At 38.6% G+C, this 16,554-nt stretch overlaps 1 protein-coding gene across 1 annotated transcript in view; it reads right to left on the reverse strand.

Moving 5' to 3' along the window:
* Positions 1 to 16,554, reverse strand: part of SLIT3 (slit homolog 3 (Drosophila)) — a 260,861-nt gene that overhangs the window by 188,627 nt on the left and 55,680 nt on the right. Inside the window, exon 5 of the mRNA XM_009318576.1 lies at positions 14,619 to 14,782. Within this exon, the coding sequence (XP_009316851.1) occupies positions 14,619 to 14,782 (164 nt within the window). The remainder of the gene's footprint in view (positions 1 to 14,618; positions 14,783 to 16,554) is intronic.

The following is a 16,554-nucleotide window of genomic DNA, read 5'->3' on the forward strand; positions in this document are numbered from 1 at the left end:
CTTCTTTGGTCCCCTCCATGATCAGCCATATCAATTTATTCAAATATAAAATTTAAAAAATAAGCATTAAGATCAAGTAGTATTTCCAAAAGTTATCCTTGCCTAGAAGTTTCCGTTACACAAACACTCCTTGAGTATTTTTTACATACTGAGAGAAGACTGCCATCAACGATGACTTATGTTTTTGAAATGAGGTAACCTGTTATGGCACAAAGACTGCAAATATAAAGCCAGTTTTTTCAAGATTAGACAATGCAGTTCATGGAAACACAAAAAGAATTTAGAAAAATGTGAGTTCAAACCTTCAAATCCTTGCTTAATCTAATAATTCCACTGAAAGACAAGAAGCTACTTACAGAGCAAAGGTTTAGCATGAGGACGTTGCTCTATATACATTCTAGTCAATCCATTAGATTCAGGTTTAATTAAGTGCCATTAAGTTTTTTTGAAACTGTAGCAATTACATCAATTTTACTCAAATGGTTATGATTCTTACATTTAAAATTTTGATATATACATACACTTAGACATAGATAAAGCAGTTTTGCTACACCAATTAAGGTTATCGAGATGTAGCAGTTATTGACTTATTTATGGTGAGTCATATTTCCAAAGTACATTAACACAAGAAACCTCAAGTATCTTTTTGACCAGACACAGAGGGCTGAACGTGAAGGCTTGTGTTGGTAAGACGTGACAAAATCATAATAGAAACAGGAAAAAATGGTATTTTTCTAGATTACAGTAGATTATAATCACGAAACATATTTGGTCTTTTGGTTGGAAAAATTAAAACATCATAATTCCCAAATCACAAATTCATGTGAAAACATGGAAAACTCTACACAAAGCTATACATTCTTGAGGTTTGTCTTGGAAAAAAAACATGATTGATACTTTCACAAATTATAACTGCAGGTGACATAAAGTCCAAAAATATTTGTTTGCATCAATTTGCAACCCAGTATCATTATGACAATTAAAATTTTATAACAATGCATCATTCTTGTAAACTTTCTCTCTTGATTTATGCCTACATACCCTCTGCTTTAGCCCTTAACTATGCACAACAATGTCAACTCATATAGCAAGTCTACATATGTTCCTATCTTCAAAGACTTGTAAACAGCAATGAAAAGTCAACATCAGAAAGGCATTCAGTGGCACCTCTAAGTATCATTATTTTGAAAGGCAGATACAGTTTGAAAAGATGACAGCTGAAAACTTCTACAGGCTGACTATACACTTGCAGAGGGAGTCCTCCTGGAAAGCAAAAGACAATTACTGCAAAATCATGCCTTCCGATAGAAAGGTATTGAATTCTGAACATGAATTAGTTTCTGTTTGTCTGAATTTCCCTTAGTTCAAGCAAGCGGTCATCCCCTTTAAATATTATATTGTAGCCAGGGATGACAGAACTGCCTTATATTAAAGTATACTGTTGAGTTTCAGGATAAGATCGCCATTTCAACTGTGTACGAAATGTTGCCAAATTAAAGTACTGGGTTTGAAATTTTTTTATTGGGTTATCACCTGACTTTGTGTCAGGAGAGCAGGAGAAAAATGTGGGTTTCATAGCACTGTAGGTGTTTTAAATATAGCTTTCATTGATGCTAATCAGAGCTGTGAGTGACTGTATTTTGGCAGACCAGACTTCAGAACTCCAATTCAGGCATCCTGAAATTAGATTTTCAGAGGTAGTGACCATCTTGAAAAAAATGGATCTCACAGGACATTTGTGGCATGGGTAGGAGTAAAATTCAGTCTTTATGAGAATGGGCAGCTGCTTTCATCATGAGATGATTGTAATGATCCTTTCTCTTTGCTAAAATATCCTCTCTCGTTTATAGTCCACTCTCCAACTTCTGTGACAGTTGCAGATAAGGAGTTTACCACCAACAGTCTTTTATCTCAACACAGAGCTGGTTTCAGCACTAGAGCAGCTTCACCCTACACAATCAACTGGGCAAAAATCTACTGCAAAAAAATAATTCAATAATGTAATGAAAATCTAAATCCTAATGGATATGGCCCAAGGAATCAAATTCATATTTATCAGGCAACCTGAACTTTGACTTGTTCCGGTTTCAAAATCTTATTAGGCATTGTCTTAACATAGTCTACATATGTGACCATGTGTGTAATACAGTATTTAAGTTGTAGCTATTTGAACTAACAAAAAAAATAATTCACTAGTTAAACATGCACATGTATAACAGGCAGGACAAGCAGATCTCTTGGGTCTGTCTTCTGGCTATAGAAATGCAGGCAGACATACTATCACTGTGAATTAATAGAATTCCTTCAAAATTAATGGAGCTGTGCTGCTTATCACCAACAGCACTGCCAGCTCTGCCTTTCAGAGTCTCTGAGGTTTCTGTAAGATTTTACCTGTGAATACTTCCAAAAGTAGTTTATATTGCCTCAAAATGCACACAGGCCTCTGTTATGTTTGCATAAGAACAAGAGGTTTGTTCTTACCACCTGATCACATCAGTTTTACATTTTCTCTTTGTCTGCCTACCCTGTGGTGCAAAGCCCAAAACAAAATGAAGAATGAGAGAACTGCAAATGAGCTACTGCAAGCTTTTAGGGATAGGGAGAAATTATCAAACTAGGAAGAAACACTTCAGAGCAATCCTTGCTCTCTGGGAGGCAAAAAGAAAGTTGGCAGCAAGGTCAAATCTTCCACACACCCTTTATCATCACACATCTGATATGCTTTCTGAAGAGGCTTTGTAGTGAGGGGAAAATGCATTTTGCACAGTTATAACACTACAACGTATCACTGTGGGTTAGAGAAGCAGTAATACGCTCCCTTTTCACTAGGGCACAACATTAAAAAACCTGACGTATTGCCAGTTGGAGTTTTAAGAGTCTATTCCTGACTCTACTGCATCTAAATCAACAGTAGAAGATTCAGTGGAACTCAGCTCACCACCTCCACATTTTGTGTGACGCAGTATTGCCGAGTGCTCTACGCTAAAGGAATGGTTTGAAAGGAGGATATTACATAAAGCACTCTGAAAAGAGAGAGAAAACACAGAAACACCAGTCTTCCTTGCACAAAAAGCAGGTAGCAACAGTAACAAGGTGATAATGAATATTGTACTACAGTTAAATATCATGGAACTTTCCAGCAACTTTTTGAATGGCAAGGCCAAAAGGTAAATCAGAATATTATTTGTGCTGCCAACTAAGCCTTTCAGATCCTCTCCAAACAAACACCTGATATATAGTTGACCAAAGCCAATAGGAGTCCTTTTATTTACCCTGAATTTGGACCAAAACCCATTTATCTGTGATTTTCCCCTACGAAAGAGGGACTTTTATGTGAACAGTTTTGATTTATGGCTAGTGAGTAAAACAAAAAAACAATTAGTTAACCAGGGAGGTACATGATGTCAAAATAGAAAGAGAAGCAATGTAATGTCTTTATTCTTAGCACAGATGCAACCGAAATGGGATGAAAAAATAACAGCTTATGCTGAAAGAAAGTAAAGTAAAGTAAAAAGTAAAGAAAGAGGCTGTCTTTGTGTGGACTCTTTATTTTCCACACATAATGAGTGATCAGTTTTCCCATTTCACTTAAAATAGGATTGAAAAAGGAGTATTTTTGTAAACTTAATTTCTCATTTTAAGCTTGAATTCTCTGAGTGCCCCAAAATATCCGGTACTCCTGCTACTTTTGACTGACATTTTGTGCTTAGAGTAAAAATACTTTTGATACCATGCTGAATACAGCCCTTTATATTTGGTGAATTTCTTTCTTCTTCATGGGCAAAAGTATATCTAGACTTTAGATTTCTGAAAACTTTAATGAAATAAAAAGACTTTGTGCATAAATTGCTATCATTATTATCAAATGCTTTTGCTTATGTTTTTCCTTTGCAAAGAACAAAATACTGTATTATACACGCACACTCAAGAGGCATCCAGCACACATTCCATCAGCTGTTACAGTCATCTGTTAAGGTAAAGTTTTCTTGAATAATGCTATAAACAGAATTTCAAATCTGATTTGGATTTAAATGCTTCAATTAAATGAGGATCTATTGTTAGCTCCATAGCAGATCTATAGAATTAAAGCACACAAAAAAATATAAGAGAGTTTAATCAGTTTAATGTTTCTGTAGTTGTGGAGAGCTGGTAAAGAAAGGACTGGTCAAGAAAACAAGTCTATGGAATTTAAAGTTCTTACAATTAAAATTTGGGTATGATTTTCATAGGTATGCAGAGTATAAGCATACAGATAGATCAAGGGCCCCTAACAGCCAATAAAGAAGGATATTTGAAATCTAAAAATGAATTTTCCTTTTGCGGCCAATACTTCTTCAAAAGAAAAGACACAGAAAAAGCAAAAATATTTCAGGATTCCTGTTTGTGTCCTTCACAAGTGCAGTAAACTCCTTACGGCATGGATGTAACAAAAGGAAATGGCCATAGAGAAGCCAGCTGCATTCATATTGTTTCTCTCCTGAAGTTCTTCTTACTATGTGTCATCTTGTCATTTCAGATTTTTTCTGTTACACAGCAGCACTAGTTCACCATGTTAATTACATTTTTCTCTAAGAGATAAAAATCATCAACTCAACTATACCTTTTGCTGTAAAAAACCCCAACACTAACAAAATGTGGAAGCTAGGATAGGAACATGATTAACAAAAATTACTGTGCTTTTTAAGCCTGATGTAATGGAATGACAGCCTCAACGATTATGGTAGTTAATATCTGGCATGCCATTAGCCTGCACCGCTTTATTTTACAGTCTCAGACTATGGGTTAGGGGAGAAGCTTTGGACCCAGCAGTTTACAGAGAAATTAAGTGCTTTTTTCAAATAAGCATCTCATTGGCCTCTAGCCTTTTAAGAGCAGAAAATAGACTGATATTACAATTAGAATAGAATCATTATGGTGTATAAATGAACAGTTTAAATGTCACAGGCATTTAAAATAAATTTTGAAATGACTAAATAAACTAAATAATCTCATTTGCACTGACACCCAATTACAGCACACTTGCCTTTGCAGCAGTTCTTTTCCACCAGCAAAATGTTAGTTATTTGTAAAAAATATTAATGGATTTGAAGATAAATCTGACAGGATTTACCGGTTAAAAATCTGTGGTGACTTTAGATCATTTTAAGTATAGCAGACATGAAATTATTGATCAATTAAAAAAACACTACAAGTATTGCAAGTCTGTGGATATATTATGACCTTTTGTTAATTAAATAACCCATTGGAACTTCTTACAATGCTGGGACATCTGAAATCAATTACTACTACATGAGCGATTGTTTCCACTAGAGTCCCAGTAATACAATCTCAAAAAGATACCTAAAGCGGATGTATTGCTCCTGATTGCTGTTTGCATCCCAGCATTAAAATACACTTGAGTGTGCATAGTCCTGCAGAGAGACATGGGCAAGTCAATCACAACTGACTATCTGCAAAGTTAACATTCCTTATTGATGGCAAATATTCCACTAATGGAGAAAAATTTGTACAAATGTGTTTATTCTACAGGAATGTGCAGCAAAGGGTTTATGCAAATATGTCCATCTATGGCTGTTCAACAGCTTTTTGCTGAGCACAGCATTAAGTACTTATGATTAGTGACTTGAACCCCTAATTGATGATGTTAATACCGTCAAGTTCATGGTATGCAAAAATTTGCTAGTCGTGAATATTCATTATTTGATTCAAGTTCACTGTTTTGCTGAACGTTCCCAAACAGTAAATTTAGCTGTCAAAAATTCATGTCAAATGAGCACAACTGTTCTGTAGGCAAAGTCAACACCAATTGGTTTACAAACAAATATTGAGGAATAAAAAAGGAAATATCCAACTGCAGTGAAAGGAAGGTCTGGCGTAATGCATGAAGCCTACTTTTTCTACAAAAACCTACTTTGCATGTTTCAAAATATATCAGTAAAGTAACACCATTGAAAATCAGACCTTACTTCACATTGTCTTATCCTAACAGCACTAATATTGCAATGATTTAATTAATAATAATAGCGCCAAAATTGTATGGAATACTTCTAAACAAAATGGAAGAAAGTAGAACAAAGAAGCAGGCTCACCTGTAACAATTGAGGTTTAATAGGTAGATTTGGTCTTCTGAAGGATTAATAAAAGAGAATCTGTGAGACAACTTATGTCCTTTCAAAACTATGACAAAGTTGTTTTTCTCTCAGGGAAATTCATTCCATCTAAGTCTTCCTAAGTCTTCCATAGGAGGGATTGAAAAGTTAGAGTTTGAACGTCTCCTATGTCCTGTGCCCACTCTGAGCCTTTCTTTGAACGCCTTTCTCCAGCCTTGTCAAGACAGGCATTTTCTCCTAAAAGCAGCAAGAACTTAAATTTCTGACTATTGCACCATAAGGAAGGCTGTTAGCGTGTATTTGGTTCTCTGGGTTTGTATACTATTTCCTCTTCCAAAACAGGCTAAAGACTAAAAAAATAAGGCTGATAGAAAGTTTTAAAAGACGTAGTGCTTCTGCAGTTCGAATGGCATCTATGCACAGTGATCTCATTAAAGCCAATTCTGCAATTTGTATCAGCAGTCTGGAAGGTGCATATGAAGTGACATTTAAAAATAGGCCCAGAAATAATACAGTGAACTTATAAATATATTCAAGCATAAAAATGAAGAGGAAGACAAATTATTTAAGTGAAAGGATACCACCTGTACAAGGTTAAATGATAGATAATGGTCATGATCAATTGTAAGCCTAGGAAGGGAGTATAGTTCTGGAATGGCCTTCTAAACAGGTTATCCATTAAAGAACCTGAACTGTTTCACAATGAGGTTTGATAAAGTTATGGAAGGGATAGGAATAGTTTAAGACTATGCTTTGAGTCCCTGGGGTTTGATTTGCTGGTATTAGAAAAGGAGTTTTAAACACGACTTGATTTTGTTTGGTTGCACATTTGTCTTTGCTTCTGCCCGCTCCTCCCTGTGTCCTGCTGCAGCTAACATAGGGCTTTCCCCGCCTCAGCACAAAAGCTGGTCTCTTCGGGAAGAGGAGGAAGATGGGATTCAATTCAGTCAGAAGCATTACAGATTGACACAGCCATTCAGAGGATGTTGGGCAGAATGTGACATTTCTCCTGATAATAACACCCGAGGGGTCCAGCCTGGTCACAAGCTCACCCAATGGCCAGATCTGGAGGGAAGAAACACTTTTTTCCAGATGAATGGGCAAGGACTGAAGAGTGAGGCATCATCCCCTTCCCAGAGCTGCCTCGGAATTCCTTGGACCAAATTCTATGGCATTTGGGACACGCTAAGGAACACAGGGCAATAGCGACCTTTCTTGCCTTCCTCCTGGGACAGGCTGAGGTTGCTGCCTTTGGTCTTTTGCAAGAGACCTCTGGTACAGTCAAGCTCTTTATGGTATCTGGAACTTACAGAATAAAATTCTTACGGATCTTCTGACCTAAACACGTTTGCCGGCAATTACAAGGAATTCATTCAATGAGCCAGGAGATCCCTTCAGTTTTGGTACAGGGTGTCCGTGCCCAGGCGCTGGCAGCAGGGCTGCAGGGGCCTCTGTGAGGAGAGGCCGGGGCTGCCCCGTGCCGGGCACAGCTGGTTCCAGCCGGTTCCAGCCAGTTCCACAGCAGCCCTGCTGCAGGACACAGGTGAGCCGGTCAGTGAAGCTGGCAGTGCCTCTGTGAAAGCGTATTTGAGAAAGGGCAAAATGGTGCCAGGCAGTAAGGAGTGAGGAAAAAAGTGTGAGAAACAGCCCCGCGAGCAGCAAAGTCAGAGAATAAGGAGGGGGAGGAGGTGCTGGAGCAGATCTTGTTTTCTCCCCAGTCCTCTTGAGGAGGGGGAGTGAGAGCAGCTCGGTGGGCGTCTGGCAGCTGGCCACGGCCCACCCACCACAGTTTTAATGCAACTATATAACATCACTAGATTTCATTGTCAATAAAAGAGAAATCCACACGAACCCGATATTGACCGTATGCAACTTTGTATTTGCCACTGGAATTCTGCAGTCATTTTATAAGCAGCTCTATGCTTTTTTTAATTAGTCTTATTAATTGAATATCCATAAATGTGTTGCCAATCACATACATGTATCAAACAAAAAACGTCTACAGATTTCATACGAAGTCTTGGCCACATACGCAGTCAACCCTGTTCCTTTGTATTTAACACCACTGCTCTTTGTGAATTAGCTCAGAACGAAAGGCTGTGGTACTGATCCGTGGCAGGACGGACCACCATGATGCACTTCCATTGTATACCAAAATACTACCAACATACTAGTAATAAAACAGGCCACTGGTTTTGGACATTAACATAAAAACTAATCCTGTTATTATTCTTGCAGCAACAGTTCAAAAGCTCAATGGCTGAATAATTATACCCCAACCTGCCATCATTAAATAAGCATTAAAGAACTATATATACTGCTTTGGGGAAAAAAGAATTCCAGAAAAAAGGTAATTATACTGAAAAGGTAAGACATCATTTTTGGACAGTAAAACGAAATTTACTGTCATTTAAAGCCAATTTTCAGCTTTAGCCTTCAAAGAAATATTAAGTGCCTTAATAAATACATATTTATCCCTCAGATTTGCAAGATAGTCCCCCAAATAAAAACCACCATATGTGGCATCTTACATATGCAGCAATTCAAGAAGTAAATTCTTACAGTATGAAACAACATAACAGTGCTAGAGTAAATTTAAATTTGTAATAAGAAACAATGGAAACAGAAAACAAACAAACTCTGATAAATAGCGATTAGTATCTCTCCAAACCTGTAGGATTTCATTTGTGGAGCAACTAACAAATGCACAGTATTGAAATGGTTCCTTAGACTAGATGTCAATGTTAGTTTGTGGTAGCAAATTATAACAGGAGGTAAGAATTCTATCAGAGTTCCACAAAAATTTTCTGAGACCAAATTTAAGCACAATTTTTACCAAAAGGCTTTAAAAGTCAACAACGCTGAAAGTCCTGCATAGGCTCCATTGTAAGAGCACTTACTGGGTCTGTTGATGGTTACAAAAAGCATGAACCAACTTAACAGTGAAAAAAAGATGTTATTTGTCTAAAATGACTCACAGGTCACTCTTCTGGAAAGAGGTCAAAGTTAGATGAAATGGTTAAGCTCACTTCTAAAAGCAATAAAATAGCTGTACAATGAGGATGTCCCGCATGGTAAAAGTGACCATTCACATGCACACACACAGAGAAAAAGGCCTCCTCCTCACAGTTTGTTTATCTGGCTTCCTGTGACCATAAAAACTGAGGGCCATTAGCAGCCCTTCTCTGCATGAACTGGGATGGACTGCATGGGGAGAAACTACTCTGCTCCCTCAGGAGCAATTGCTACTGCCCAGCACCAGCAAAATCTGCATCATTAGCAAATAGTCCTCCCCCCTTTTTAGTTTCCAGGGAGCACCAATCTTCCGTGCTGGCAGTACCTCCACGTCCCACGTTGAAAGCAGCAGACCTGCTGCTAGTTATGCAGATATACTATTGCACAGTCTTTTAAATAGGAGCAGATGGGGGGAGTTCCTCTCCCCACACACTTTTCCTTTGGCAGCTTCTGAATGTTCTCATTAAGATACTAAGCTTGAGGAGTGCTATTTTATTAGTTACTCATTGTTGGTTGTCTCCTCAACAATATGCTATGAAGTTATTAGAAGAAAAATGGAGCAAGACAATCTACTGAGTTTTGTGGTCTGGGCCAGAGAGTAACAGCTATGTTGTAAGACCATTTGACCTCACCTAAACAAATAAATCTGCTTCCTCATTAGGGCTTCCAGTCTGCCTTAAGCAGCAGGAAGCTAACATACTTTCCTCTTTATTATACCTCAGCTGCAGTCTCACTGTATGAATCAGAAACTCTAGATCTTCAACCGAGATTTGAATCAATCCACTATTTTCTTAAAATAGGAATCAGTTTATTTAGCCAGAAATCACTAGACACTTGGCTCTGGTAATGATTTCTCTCTTGCATCAATTTCAGACTGAATTTTAACTTATTTAATCCAAATTATGCATCTTGATTTTCTTCAGGTTCTTGTAGATCCTCCAAATGGGAACTAAGAATCAAGAATCAGAGAAAATGGTTTCTAATGAAAAAGAGAATGATGTATGGATCCAACTTCCTTCTCTACAATGCTTGTTTCATTATTAAGGAAAACTATCTTAGAAAAGTACTTAAAAATCACATATTTTACACTTAAACTTTGCTAAATTTCATATTGGAAGACATACAGGACAAATCAGCTCCAAATTAATGTCAAGATTTTAGAATCTGGTGCTTCTTACATGAGAAAAACATGAATTCATTAACCGTTAGAAATATCAATCTTTGGTCTATTCTAAGAAATCTCATCCAATCTTCATAGTCCATTGTAAATACTGCCCACTGTAAAATACCTCAAGATACTGGCCAAAACTATAACAAATCTGTATCAACCCGCACCTTCAGAGTCAACACCAAGTCCTGACATACTGCCTCAGAATCGGCAGCAACAGTACAAGAGAAAAATCAGCTTCCTCCCACCACCCACTGAAACCAACCCACAGCCTCTGCCTGCTCATCTACCACATAGTCTCCTCTGCAAGCAACCAGTTGAGAGCTGAGGACATTAGAGCTGTTCTGACAGCAGCTAGCTGAGGACAGCAGCGGCTGAAGTATGCTACACATCACAGTATGAGATACAATGGTCCCTGAATGCATCTGCTTTATTCTGAGATGCAGTTCAGCATATTTATTTTCTCATGTATATACTTAGGAAAAACAGAATGATTCATCATTGCAAAAAAATCCAAATGGGGTCACTCAGTGGGTCCTGCACAGAGCACTGAAAAGACCAAGGTGCTGCTGATGGCATAACTTCATGAACCCACTGCTTCAGTTTGCAAAGCTTTACAGCCACACTAACGCAGGTGAGAAAACACATTATGACTTGACATAACTGATCAATATGTAAATTAATTTCAACTTCAATAAGAAAAGAGCAGGTAGAAGAAAAATCAAAGAACCATAACAAAACTTATATGAGAGGAAAATGAAATAAATTTACTATCCTAAGGAGGTCAGAGGAGGACAAGAGACAGACAAACAGGCAGAGAGAGAGAGAGAGAGTGTTTGAGAGAGACAGACAGACAGAGTTAGAGAAAGAGAAGCCAGTTCAACAGTGAAACATCTGAACATGGGAAGGAAGTTGGGTTTGATCCAAGCAAAGACTTGAAGGCTCTAAGAGGTACCGAGCATAAGCCAGCACCCCCAGATGCTTCTCTGCTAGCTAAGGGAATGTAAAAATAAACAGTTCCCAAGGATCAGAGTGCAGGTAGTATTTCAACTGACATTAAGTCTTTGCTTAGTGTACTGTTTCCTCTTGTCATGGCAATGTGGCAGTGAATTGCAAGGTTATGGTGGAGAGAGAGGAGAAATACATCATGTTATCTATGTGCAGCACATCAACAGGGGCACCCATCCTCTGGTGCCACATAATTTCCCCTTCTACAACATACTGTCTTGTAGGAGACTGCCTTACCAAACACATCCCAGAGCTCAATAAGCGGCTATGCAGGAGGAAGAGTCTGTTTGGAGATTTCTTTGGGAACAGATGGCTTTAAGGCAAAGGCCCAGGAAGGCTGCTCTGTCAGGGGTGGCTCTGGAGGAGAGACTTTCCTGCGAGGAGGGGACAGCTTGCTGAAGAAGCCAGCCAGAAGGCTCTGGTGGGTGACAGGACTGCCAGCAGTACTCAGCACTCTCCCCCGACGGTGAGGGGCCATCTAGTCCCAACCCTGCTCAGTTCTGTTAACGACCTTTCCCCTGCCTCCTCAGTAACACAAATCCAATTAGACGTATTTGCAAACCTACCTCCAGGCAACTGCGCACTATTTAATCCTACACATTTACCTACAGTTCTGAGCCAAATGCTCATGGGCATGAACAAGTGAAACCTGGAATAGCTGTGCCGCTGCTCACAATTTGCCTACAAGTGCCGTTTGAATTAGCATTTTTATAATTTATGTGCACGAGCTGAAGAACATTTTTGAAAGACTGACTCAGTTTACACAGGTATGACTCAGTTTACACAGATATATCTGCACATAACTCTGACTTCAGCAACATTATCTTGAGAGACTTTGCACCTAATGCTTATAAACATCGTTGTACAGGACTGGTAGCATCGTGTCCAGAAGGAATCAAGCAATTTGGGTTCCAGTTATGGCACTTCTCTATCAGTGTTTCACTTTTTCTTTTCCAACTTACGCTATTCCTTGGTATGTAGCATTCAAAATTTGTTTCCAAAGGAGCATTTGTCATAAAATTATAAAAAAAAACTATTTTTGCATAGGGTTCAAAGAATAGCCAGAAGTAAGTTTTTCAAGGACGTTTTTCTTCTTTCCCCAAATTATTTGATTCTATTCTTTCTGCTTTGAAGCATGCAACAGCACAAGTTTTGAACTGGAGTGCTCTGAAGAAGCCCATTTTACAGTGAAGGAAAAGCTGGGTTTTCTTTTGCTGTGATGATATTCCCACAGCCATAAAAACATAAGTGCTTGAAATGCTGAGCCTATACTTAAACAGAGTAGTTCACTACATTGTATTTCAGCTCTTCATAACTATGATGCAAAGGGAGCTTTCACTGCCAGCTTGAGGCTAGTTACAGTGGTTCATATAAGCTTAAATTGTATAAAATTCCTTTGCAGAGGGACAAGTTCGGTTCACTATTCACCTCCTGTCTTAGTTTGACTTCATAGTCAAACATGAACAAATTATGCTGTAAAATCAGAAACGAGAACTGTAATAAGGAGCAGGGAAGATTTATATCCTCTTTAAACTAGCTGTCCATGTAGGTTTTTGTCGAACTAGCACGTACTAAGCTGAGTTCCCTGCTAAATCCTCCACTAAAATGAGCTCTTCAAATGCATTTCTTTTTCAGTATTTCATTTCCCAAATGAGGGTTAGGGGATACAGTTGATGGACTGTCTCACTGGAAGCTTCTTTCCTTTAGTTTTTATTAATTTATGTTTTTAAAAAAGCAGGCCAACCTTGAGAGTTCTCTTACATGTTCTTGGCCCAACAGGCAACTGTTAAAAACCTTTTCTCTTTTGGAAGTCATAGTCTGCACTGAAAACTCCATTTAGATGAGTTCTGTCCACATTACATTTCTCATTCAGCAATTATCTCTTCTCCTGATTTAAACAACTCTCTCTCCTTCACTTCACTATATCATAAATCCAAATAGCTGAACTCATGCCCCATCTGAAACTTCATTTCATAAGAGAAAAATGCTGTGGTTACCTCTTTGGTAAAATTAGATTCTGCTAATAGCTTAATTCATTTATCCATTTCTTTTACCCTTCCTCTAAACTTTTCTTTTAGTTAAACTTTTGATGTAATTTATCAGATATTCTGGGCATCATCAAATCTCCACAACTGTGTAGCAGCTGCTCAGCACTCTTGAAAATCATGGCACAAAAATCACTGGTGCACAACTTCATTTTCCAAATGCCCATAACACTTCCCGCACACCTCCAGGGCTGGGCATTAATTTACCATCCATGATGTAGTTAAGGGGATCAAACCCTTCTTCTCTAAGTATAGCTGTTTCTCTGCCACATGTAAATGAAACTGTACAAAAAAGGCATTCCTAAAAACATTTCTAGCATGAGCACTTGTACTGTATTTCCATCAGTCAACCCATGTACCAAGAGGATAAGCTTTAGGGCTCACAGGCTGTGAGAGATAAAGAACACAATACCACAAGACTCACAGTCTATCAAGATTAGGACTCACATCCGCTTCATAACAAGCTCCCTGTGTTACTAACCATTTGGCCTGCAAAACAATCTCTAAACTTGTGCCTGGTATCTTCCTTTTTTTTTTTTTCCCCACAGCATACACACTGCCACGCCTCTCCTCTGCCAGATCTCTTCCTTTCAGCCAAATTCAGAGATTTCTTTTTCCAATTTTTCTATTTGTTTCTCTCTTTTTTTCTTTCTTTCTTTTTCTTCTTCTTTTAAGAAAATGCATTTCTATCACAAGAACCGAGTGCAGTTCCAGAGACTTGATGAATAGGCCCAACATATAGACACATGGTTTGTGAGTTGGCTGTGTATCATCAGCCACATTTATCAGTGTGGAAACTTGTAGAACAGTGAAGTGCATTGGCTCCCTAAGAATCCTGTTTCAGTCATGGGATAAAATCTGCTCCTCCTGTTCTATAGCCCAATCATTTATCAGCAGACTCAGATTAGCATTTTCTATTTTCTTTCTTTCATATTCCTGTCAGTTCTTCCCTTTCTCAAGGGAAGAACTCTTCCCTTGAGAACTACCAAATTATCCACACTTAACTGATTTCTTATGTTGACATCATTGCCAATGCTGAAGTAGAAAAAATATCTGAGAACTGAAATATTAAGTGGAATCCAATAATTCTTATAAAGCTGAAAAAATTAACAATTTGATCTACTCCCATACAGTTTAGCAATGATAAAAACAAACAGGACTGCTACAGAATGGCATTCAAAAACAACACAATAATTTTCTACTCACTGTTTTTATGCGAATATCAATATAAAACCATCAGCTGATAGATATATGAATAATTGGCATCATTACCAGAGCAGACAAAGTCCTTCTTCTGAACCTCCGCCACAAGAAAACCCCGCAGGTTTACAGGTGCCAAACAGAAGGTGAACTGCCCGATAGTGCGCCTCTGCCGCAGCCAGTCAGACAGCCAAGCCAGGTGGCAGTCGCAGTGCAGGAAGTTGGAGTGAAGCCGCCTACAAAAGACAGAAAAACCCTAAAGTTATTAGTAGCTTTTTTAACAGAAGACACAAACCAGAGCAATCAAGTACAAGTCTGTCTGGCTCTTCACTGCAATTTAAGTAGGATCATTGCAGGTTACTGGTTACAGCCGAGTCAGGTCTTGACTGTCTACATTGCCATATAATATACAAACGTCCACATAGAAATTAGTGCTATTATTTAAAATGTCTTGGAAGAATGAAGTTAAATAATTACCTGCCTACAGGTAATCATGAGCTGGCCATTATAAAGAAAAGAACATGCAGAATTTAAGATTCCTCCAAGTAATCACTTTGCCTGTGATTTCATATCAAAAATAACTGCATGAATGTGATATCTTTGAGTGAATTCAAAGGATGGCTTGTATAAACACGAGGACGAGGCTGAAAAACAGGATGATTGGTGATCTTCCCTCTCCTCTCTTCTTTGAGGGGGTGTGGAAGTGGAGAGGGGGCGGAGGGGGGGGGGGAGAGAGAGAGAGAGACTGACCCCACACACCAGAGGCTATTGATACCTTGTATGTTCCTGTGTTGCCTGTACAAATTCACTAATGCTCTTTTTACTGTGGCAATTTAACGCAAGTATGCAGGTTCTAGACAGGAATTTTCAACTCGTGGTGAAGAAGGGGACCACGACAGGGTCGTGACACACAGCAATGCCAGGGCCGTTCTTTGCAATGGAAGATCTAGCCATACAGCTCCCTTCCCAGCCTGCTTCATGCCTGGCACCTTGAGACTTGCAGAAGCATTATCACATTGCAGGGGGAAGTCTGCAAAATGATGATGCATTCAGAAAGCGAATCTGGTAATTTTAATAGCTACCAAACTTCAGGTCAAAACAAAAGCCCAGGACATTAATTATTTCATGCCTTGTAATGAGTCGTACATTTGCAGTGATATACCAAAGCTGAAATGATATAACAGATTGAAAATCCTGTCAGAAATGGTTAGACAAAGCATTATTCACTAATATTACAGTCATTACATTTAAAAAAACCCACACAATTGGTGTGCACAGGATTTAGCCTTGTCCATCCACCAAAGAAATTAACTGTCTGTCTGTGAGATCTTCATATTGCACAGCAGCAGTGCAGGTCAGCAGTGGCGCCCGGGCTGACAGTCCCCAGATTTGTATGTCTGGGGTGGGCAGTCACAGTAAAAGACCACAAATCTGGTCTTTTAGTTTATCCTGTAGAGATGGAAGATGTTAGTCTCCTGGGAGCACTGTAAAACATAATTGTTTTAGAAGGATGGCTAGAAGACCTTGTTTTTAGGGATTATGAAGTTATTTAATTGACACTGCAGTATGTTAGATTTCTAGTAAAATGTTTTGTTATTATGAACCGTTATTCTGCCTGGAACACTTTTTGTTGATTGAAAGAATAAAGAAATACATTTACAAAGAAAAGAGAACAAATATCATCTAGCCAGAAACCACCCTAAGTAAGACTTTATTCGAACTTAGAGAGTAAGCATTTCATTTAAATCCTCATCCCTTCCCACCACAGCAGTCAACAACTTATATTCAGAATCATCTTCCTTCAGGAACTGAAGCAGAGCTCATCCCATGCCACTCCCTGCATCCCCTGTATGGATGTAGGCAGGCAGGAGTAATAAAACCACAATTTCACAAAAAGGGGCAGCTTTCTAGTTCTGTGAGTTGGGTTTTTTTACTCATTAAATTTGTATAGCTGGTTTCTGGGTTTTCCCATTTTAGTAGTGTGAACTGTCACCTCTTCACCACCTCA

Source organism: Pygoscelis adeliae, unplaced genomic scaffold, assembly GCF_000699105.1.
Source record: "Pygoscelis adeliae isolate BGI_AS28 unplaced genomic scaffold, ASM69910v1 Scaffold42, whole genome shotgun sequence".
NCBI classification, from domain to species: Eukaryota; Metazoa; Chordata; class Aves; order Sphenisciformes; family Spheniscidae; genus Pygoscelis; species Pygoscelis adeliae.